Source organism: Penicillium citrinum, assembly GCF_028827155.1.
Source record: "Penicillium citrinum strain IBT 23319 chromosome Unknown utg000009l:1.0-4274883.0:1.0-4276374.0, whole genome shotgun sequence".
In the NCBI taxonomy this organism is placed as follows: Eukaryota; Fungi; Ascomycota; class Eurotiomycetes; order Eurotiales; family Aspergillaceae; genus Penicillium; species Penicillium citrinum.
In genome coordinates, this window is record NW_026622694.1 from 2,863,560 (window position 1) to 2,872,697 (window position 9,138).

Sequence of the window (9,138 nt, forward strand, 5' to 3'; positions counted from 1 at the left end):
TTTCAAGTCCGTCCAATCCCAAGCTGGAGTTTTCCAACTGAAGGAGCTTGGGCCGCGGACGTTGAACAAAAATGAGGAGCTCATTTTGAGGAGGAGAGGGGAAGCACCAGAGAGTGGTGGGTACACTCATACAATACTCCGTACATAGTGTACAACAATACAACTTGTGAAAGTGTGTACTCCGTACAGTAAACCGTCCGGGATACCAGAGTGTACCAGAGTACGGAGTACTGAGAAAATACTAGTGATACACAGCGGAGTACGCTACTTGACCGCTCCCGAGGTCCACTCAGGGCCCGTAGACTGAGTTCCTGGTTGTTGGAACGATGGAGCCATGTATGACACTTGTACTGGTTTGGTCAAAGGTGAATGACATTGTCCCTTGTCCACGGAACCCCGGAGATTTGGTCTTGAACTTGAACGCTGACTGGCTCGCTGATATCTCCAGTGGGAACCTCAACTCGGCTATCGTCTCGAAGCCCGGCCATTCTGCATTCTGGCCCCATCGCAGTATGATTCCACTCGGAGACAGTTTCCAGGTCTGGTCATGTGTTTTCGAGTTGGCTGACGAGAACCTTTCTACATATTGTACATACAGTATGCTGTTTATGCTGATCTTGAATCAAGATGAACCGGGACAAGAATAGCAGATAGGCATCAAGTCGTGTAACAAGTCAACTTTGTCTCATCCAACCTGATACTACTTCCAGGAACAGAGATCCAGGTCGCATTTGCTCTTTCTAGGTTAGTCCGATCTTTCGTCCAGGGAAAGCAGAAGAAAACAAGCTTTGATGGGGACTGGGGAGGGTCAGGAATCGAGGCCGTGCGAAAGACCAGTTGAGCAATAGCCCCGGGCCCAGATGGGGCGGGATTTACTCGAGGATACGAGCGATCGACACACATATCCCATATCTCTCACACGGATGGAGTCTCCATCCACCATATTCCACTAGAACCGAGCCGACTTACATCTCCATGGCATCTCACAGCTACACTGCCAATGGGTATTCAGGTAACCGGTGACCAATCCGAGATATAGTGATGTTTTTTTTTTTCTATCGCGGCTCAGGCCGAACCCAAACTCTCTCGGCAACTCTATTCTTTTACTTCATGTTAAAGTTAAGGGCAATAAATGGATTCTACAGAGTACGGAGTAGTACTATGTATTGTCATGATGGGTGGGAGGGAGAGGTAGTCATAGGTGTACATAGTTTCAGACTGATTGCTCAACATGTGATGCTATTCGACCAGCCAGATATACCCATATTATCTTCCACTGATGCATCAAAAAGAAGTGTAGTGATTTCTGGGAGTAATTCTAGGGGGGAACGGGTTACTGTGTATACTATTTCTTATTTTTGCTGGACGCTGTATCACCAAAAATGCTCGAAATACTAGAACCACTCAAATTCACTGGTTCTATCAATCCTGGTTGGGGCATTAGAAATTAATTCTCTTCACTTGAAAGCTAGACAAGATCGAAATCAAACCCCGACCGACCGGTAGATGAGAGATACCGTCCGGAAATATTAACACCCACTGGGATGGCTCGGATGGCTCATCGATCATGCGTCTTAGCGCGGTTTTTTGGGCGTTGTGCCTGGCCACGGCGTTACAAACGGGTCAAAGTAGCGTTGAAAGAAGTGGGGAGAAGGCTGTCAGATCGGACTCTCGTCGGCAAAATGAGATTCAGTTTTAAGAAGGCCCTCTGGGCTGCCTTGTTAGGAAAAGGCCTAGGTTGTGCTCCTGGACCATGTACGGGGGAGTGCGGAGTACAATATGAATTGCTGGTTGATTATGTACTATATATATGGAGTACAGTGCTGTGTAAGTACTGTAAGGATTCATGTAAATCATTCTTGGTTTTCTGTCTCTCTGCAACTAAACTGTTTCAAGTAAATCTAGACGAATAGCGGTCTCTCCCGCCAGCCATTGGCCCACTCGATTTCGAGGCTTTTCCTGGTTCGAGTTAGTTGCAAATCATCCGCGCGGCCTGAGTGGCTGTGGGGGGTTTATTTCCCTGTTCAATCTCGTATTTCGCGGCGCTTGTATCGCATTGATACGAGGAGTGTTGTATTTACTAGTACTGGTTTATTGACTAGGTATTGTAAAAGACACGACACACTCGGGGAGTGTTTCGTGTAAGACATCGACTCTCGTTCTCGTATGTTACCTTGGAATACTTTGCCCCCAGTGCATAGAGGTCGACGGTGCAACGAGTCATGTACAGAATATCACGAGAATATGGAGAAACATCTCTTCAATTTTTACTGTCTCAGATACAAGTGGAGACACATTCATTGAATCATATATGTATTATGTACGGAGTATTGCAGTGGTGGGTAGTCCAGTCCAATTGGATATGATATCCCAGCACTGAGTATACACTGGGCAGTGTATACTTCTCTACCCACTGGAAGTGCTAACTACTAACAATTATGTATGTACACACAATGCGTAGTATGCAAAAATTGATATCAAAATGGAGAGCAGCCTACATTTCACTATGAAGCCCCAGGGTTCTCATGCCATCCCTATTGGCAGTGTCGATGCTCGGTCGATACAGTATGTAGGCGAAGTCCACTTCTTAAACAAAGATGTGCGCGGAGCTGTGTGGATCCAGACCTGCTCACTAGACGTCACAGCTACAAGTATACCAAAGATACTCCTTCCACTACTCTCTACGGGGAGCGTTTCACAAAAAGTTCATCTATTGAATACGCTAATTCGCTCATCAGGCTCAGCCAGACAAGTCAGCTGCAATAATATCTCATAAATGATCGCAGAGTCGCGATTCCAAGATCCATCAAGACTTTAATCATCCTGGATGGCAACCTCATTCTCCCACTGCTTCTTCACACCCGCCTCGCGCGCCCGGTTGACAACTCGCTCGATGCCGTCCAGACCCATCTTAAGAACATCCATCTTCGGCCCGTAGCTCAGACGAACGAAGTGATGGCAGGGACTATCGAAAAGATCACGACGCTTGGCCGGGTTCAGGTCAAAGAAAATACCCGGAACCACAATGACCTTCTCAGTAAGCAGTGCATTGAAAAAGTTCAGTCCATCAGAAATATTAGCTTCCTTTGGCAGTGGCGGATCGAGCGAGGTCAGATCGAGCCAGATATAAAAAGTGGCCTGGGGAACATCCTGAACACGGAATCCAATCTCGTGCAAACGGCCCAGGACATAGTCGCGCTTCTCTCGGAAGTGAGACTGCAGCGCCTTCATCTCTTCGCGTACCAGCGATGGCTCCAGCATTGGGATGGCCGCTTCCTGAAAAGGAACATTAGCACCGCCATCCAAGTATGAACCGGCGGAGCCTAGGGCATCGATGAATTCCCGAGGACCAACGACCCAAGCAATTCGCCAGCCAGGAAGACGGAAACGCTTGGTAAGGCCATCAATCAAGAGAACATCATCTGCGTTAACGTCAACGACGTGCTCAGCTCCACTGATTGTGCTGCCATCGCAGTCGGTCGTGTAGTTGTAGCCGCCGTAGAACTCGTCGAGAATCAGGGTTGCGCGGTCACGGCAGATATCCTGGATCTCGGCAAGCTCATCATGGGATACGAAGTGACCGGTAGGGTTACGGGGATTTGAGGTCAGCAACACTTGAGTACCACGAGCAATTTCCTCTGCAATCTTGTTGGGATGAATGTGATAGTGATCCTCTTGGGAGAGTGGAATAGGAATGGGGGCAATCTAAGGTGACGATTAGTACCATACAGACAGGTAGAGTACGCTCACGGCGCAATCTTTTGGTCCTTTTTTTTTTCCTCGCGCGAGAGTATACAAGGGACAAGTGAGATCAGCTTACATTCTTGAAAAGGGTGAGCATCTCCGAATATGCGGAGTAATCAGGAATTGGGAATGACAGATACGAGTTGCCCAAGATGGCAGCAATACGAATCAAGCCCGCACGACCACCGGGTACAATGCAGACATTCTCCCACGTATACTGACTCGGCTTGCCTTGACGGTAATGTTCGTTATAGAGACGGGCAACTGCGGCGCGCAACGGTTTGATGCCGGTCGTCGGGCCGTATTCCCGGGAGGCGGACGTGATGGGGATCGTCGTTGGGCGGGGGAAGCTTCCTTCGATATCATCATCGGCTTCCGGAGCACCCTGGCCTAGATTGGCCCAGCCGGTGGGGTCATCAGCATATCCATGTTCGGCGGCACGTTCTGTACACCAGACAACACCGGTGGAAGCTCGTGAGGGGTCAAGACCGGCGTGGGGTTGGTGACCCTCGTGAGCAGTGCGGAACTGGCGATGAGTCTCGGATCGTTCCTCTGAGAGTGACGATTGGATATTAGTCTTGATGAGATGAGATAATAATTCACAAGGACTAGCATAGAATAAAATCAAATCATGATCATGAAAGAGAAAGCTCACCGTTCTCGGAAAGTCCCTTGCTGACGGAGAATCGTCGGCTGGAGGGGCGTAGAAGACTAACACGGCGGCCGGAGAAAGACATTCTTGGCGTGGCACGATCCAAACAGCTTGGGGGTTTAATACAAGATGCAAGCCTGAATCCACTAGTGGATTAGCGTGGGATAGATGTAAAATAGAAAAGAAATCTTTCTACTTTTATTTTTTCCAGGGGAATTCCAAAAAGAAAAAAAAGAGGTTGGGGCAAAAAAAAAGAAGAGAGAAAAAGAGGGGGACATAGAACTGGATTCCATTGGGGTTGTTGACCGCAAAGTACACCCCAAACCCACTTTCGGATACAAAAAAACCATGGCGGAGGAGCTGCCACGATTCGACGAAATCCCCGAACATATTTCCCTTTTGATGTCAGTCGACCATGTCGCTCTCCACGGGCGCCGAAACTGAAACTCTCCCCTTTTTGGCCCCTTCCCTTGATTAGTTTTTTGAAAAAGGGGGTTTAGAAGGCCTGTTCAGTTGCGGGATTTTAGACTTGAGGGTTTTAAAACATTGTAGCGTACGTAGGTACGTACTCAATAGGACCAAGTTGATGCAAGACCCTGTTCTATTACGCCCCACTGGATCCTTAGCCGAGTCTATAGTGTTGCCTTCAATACCATAAAAGCACGACAGGCAATACCAACATTGCTGATGCCCTGTTAACTGAGGTGCAAAAGTGCCTGAATACAAATAATTCTTATACTTCAGCCATGCCAAGCTTCGTGGCAGTCGGGTTCCGATAAGACGGCATCCCGATCGGTACGGACTAAAGTGTTAGTATGACGCCATTATCACTTAGTCAACTACTGGTATATGCGAGAACAGGCACAGAAAGGAAGAGATGTATAGACATAGAAACTGTGATATCAAAGCATCAAGATCAGGATCAAATAATGTTAAATTCCAAAGCGCCAGGACTATGCCTGCATGCAGGCTGCCACAAAGTACAGATTCCAAACAGGTATGCATACATCATCGAAGCTGCTTCATACGTTCGTGGACATTCGGACAACATTGATCAAGTTTAAAAAAAAAGGTGCAGTCATCATGCGCTCCCGCCACGAAACCAATGGCTCGAGGAAACAGGACGTGAAATAATGGGATAAGAGGAGTCGTGGGGTGGGGAATATGAGGAATATTGCCGGGGTGAAAGACTTCTCGATACCTTCAATGCCGCAATTAGCTCATTATGCTGAAGTTCTTGTCAAAATGCCATGACTCAACTCCACATGAACATGTAAGAACATGGCCAAGGGCAAGCGAGAAAATGGGGGGGGGAGGGGTTATCTCTCCAATCGTGGCTGATCAACAGACCCAAGCCAATCCAGTTGGGAAACAGAGAGGAGAAAAAGGACCAATCGCCAAAGCAACTCAAAGAACTTCCAAAAGCGGCGAAAGGCCGAGTCGTATAGATCCCACAAGAAAAGTTAAACAAGAAAGGGAGGTGGCAGACAAAGGCGAGCCGGATCTAATCAACAACTTGGCAATACAGCTGGATTTCGCCCACCATGCCCTTGGCAAGCATATCACGATGCTGCTCCCTCCATTCCATGAAAGCGAGTTGAACGGCTTCGTCACTGTCAATTGTAACAAAGTCTCCGTCTTCATCACGATACCGTAGCCGAACCGTCTTGTTGCCAATCGAACGATTCGTGAAACGGGCCAACTTGGCATCCACCCGATCCGTCAATGATCGGAACAGAATGTTGGTCGCGATCACCAGCGTGACATAGTTATCATCGAAATTCACCTTTGCTTTAAGCTGGGTGGGCATGAATGGATCTCCATCAGGCTCTTGAGTCAAGGGTGACGTTGCATGCTCAGAGAGCTGCCCCGAGGTGCGTGCTTCATTGTACTCGGGTTCGGTAAATTGCGTAGTATGAACGTGAGGTTGGGAGCGCATAGGAAGCTGGCTATTGGTGGGCGAGTTATTCTGGCTCCGGTTGACAGGGGCCTTCATATTCGCCATATGCGCGGGAATAGGAGGCACCGGCACATTGTCAACCGTCTGCATTGTATGCACCCCCATATATCGGCGGGATTCTGGCGGAGCGTTATTGTGGTGGTGAATGTCTGGACTACTAGCAGAACGCATGCGTTGAGCAGTTCCATTAGAGGCCTGTCCCTGTGAGCCAGAAAGTGGAGGCAGCGACGGGCGTTGAGCACCTCGTCCATTGGCTTGAGGCTGCGGAGGGAAATATCCAGTCGGGGTGGTACCGTCTCTTGAGGTACCACGGGACAAGGCCGGTGCGGTATAGCGGTTCGACTCTTCGTTCCAAACTGTCGAGGGAGTAGTCGAGTTGGTATTCTGACGCCCGAACGAAAACCCTGACTGAGAACTGGATCGTGTAGAGGGAGTTTCCGTAGGGGAGAAGTACGAATTCACGTTCCGATCACCCGGTGACATACTACCTGAAGCTGGGAATTGAGTATGCACAGAAAGCGCTGAGTCATTCGTTCCGTAGCGTGGTCGACCATTGGAATGAGGAACAGAGCTGGTACTACCGCCAGTGGCAGAACGAGTCCGCAAACTCGTGCTCGAGGCGTTCCGGCTCATAGGGAATTCAGAGTAATATGGGTCTTTGTGGTTATCATCCGCATCGTACTCCTGCTGGTATGGATTGGGCATGTGGGCCATTCCTTCCATGTAGGTGAATTCGCTGTCAGATGTACCGGTGTGTCGAAGCGTGCGGCGCTCGGATTGAATGGCTCGTTGAGTATCGATATCCTTGTACCAATTGCGCATGGTATCTTCGTTTGAATATCGGATGATAAAGTTATCAACCACGCCTGGGTCGCCCTTCCAGAATATCTGAATACGGTATAGACCTTTCTCGCTAGTGGTTAGAACAATGGTTCCACGGGACGGGTATGAACTTCGAATCACTTACCGGGTTTCTGCAGACAAACAATATCTGTGACATTTGCCATGTAGATGCGACCCTTGAGTTGAAGGCGGGGCTTGCCCTTTGCCGCGAGGCTTGGCTTATCTTTACTCATCATGAGCTTAGTCTTCTGCTTGTTGGGATTGATGTCCTTGCAGCACAGAAGAATACGCTCGAAAAGGAAGATATGGTACTGAAGTACGCGGGTTAGTGATCATTGAGATAGGGATCGCTGCGCTTATATAAGGGATACAAAAACGAACCTCGCGTTCATTATCCTTTCCACTGTCGCCTTTAACCACGGCAAATGTACCGAAACGAAGCAACTCTCCAAAAGAGTCCATCTTCAGCGACTTCCAATCGTCAACGCGCTCTGAGAGATCCACAACTGCAGCAGCCAAATGTTCTTTGTGAATAGCCTCGTTCGCTTGATCCAAGACGTCTTGAATGGTATCAATAGCTTGGGTGATATCAGATTGAAGCTGGGGATCTTCCGCTTGTTTTCGAAGTTCCTGCAGCAAAGGCAAAGGAAATCCTTGTCAGCCTAATTCTAAGAAATCAAGGGAATTGTGACTTACCGTCAGCATAAGCGGATATCTGGTCAACCGCTGGAAAGGCTTGACGAAGAAACCGTTCAAAGTCTTTGGCTGCGCAACCATCTGCTGAAGGTCCAATTGGCGTGGGGCTGTTCGAATCTTATCCCACTCTTTCAAACAAACTTCATCACAGCGCATCTGGTTTGCAATGAATGGCTCATATTGGCGCAAGCCTTCTTCATGGGAGAAAAAAAGTTTCCCCCAATTTTGCAAATCTTCCGGCAAAGCGTAGTGTTGTTCCATTCGAATGAGGAATCGTTGCGCGAAATCCAGCAGGTTATTTAGGTTGAGGAAAATCTGGTGGCTAGAGTCACCAGTTAGTGCACCGGTCTCCTCCAGCTCTTTCTTAAGGGCTTGAAGATTCTGCAAATGATGAACGTAGTCGCGTTCCGTTTCCAGTAGCTCCTTGAGAATGTGCTCGCGTTTAGTAAGTTTCACAGCACCTTGTGCGCCCACTGGCGCATCCGTCACTTCAGAACGCTTCAGTTGGCCTTGCATCTCGAGAATGTCTACTACTCGATTGACCATCTTGATCACTTTGATGAACCCAGTCGTACTTTCACCATAAAGATCAGTGATCAAGAAACAATCCTGCTGGGGGAACGCCAGGTCTTGCAAACATGCTTGAAGAAACTTGAAGGTTGCAGCCTTGGGACGTTTGGCCTCTGCGACTTTGGTAGGATCAACTATTAATTCCTCATCGGGACCAGAAGCGTTGTAGATACTCAGAAGTGGATATCCATTGCGGAGGCATTGCCACAACGAGGATACGGGGTCTGTATTGCCTTTTGCCCGGTCCTCCTCGTCCATTTCCTGGAGATACGGCTCAAAGCTTGGCACCTCCGAAAGCCGCCTCTTGAGATTGACACAACTTTGATAGATCGACTCTCCACCACGCCGATTAATGATATTATCCTCAGCCACTGGAGCGCCGCTCATGGCTGCGGAGTCAATCATCCCAGATGGCCTCAGGCGATTTTAGCAATCTGACCAGCCAGTCTCAATTCAAATCCGCGCAGCGGACCTGAGGTATACAAGATCGAAGAAAGCGACAAGCGTCGGGTGGTTGGGATGCGGGTCATGGATTGCCCGCGGCGCGCTGAAGTGGAAAGTGGAAGCGGAGAGCGGGGAGACGCCGGTCGATATGAATGCAGTGACTGGAAGGAATGTATGGCTTGCTGAGGATACAAAGAAGGCGATATGTAATGTTCTGAATGCTATCGTT

General features: G+C 48.7%; 2 protein-coding genes across 2 annotated transcripts; both read right to left on the reverse strand.

Annotated features, from left to right (window-relative positions):
* Window positions 1-2,814: 2,814 nt before the first annotated feature.
* On the reverse strand, window positions 2,815-4,481 carry N7469_010540 (pyridoxal phosphate-dependent aminotransferase; the record flags this gene model as incomplete). Its single annotated transcript, XM_056649445.1, has 3 exons — window positions 2,815-3,705; window positions 3,821-4,296; window positions 4,400-4,481. 3 exons carry the CDS (start codon window positions 4,479-4,481, stop codon window positions 2,815-2,817), a joined length of 1,449 nt encoding a protein of 482 aa, XP_056496576.1.
* A 1,419-nt stretch (window positions 4,482-5,900) lies between these two features.
* Window positions 5,901-8,870, reverse strand: N7469_010541 (Rho family guanine nucleotide exchange factor CDC24; the record flags this gene model as incomplete). Its single annotated transcript, XM_056649446.1, has 4 exons — window positions 5,901-7,261; window positions 7,324-7,510; window positions 7,581-7,829; window positions 7,896-8,870. 4 exons carry the CDS (start codon window positions 8,868-8,870, stop codon window positions 5,901-5,903), a joined length of 2,772 nt encoding a protein of 923 aa, XP_056496577.1.
* Between the last annotated feature and the right edge of the window lie 268 nt (window positions 8,871-9,138).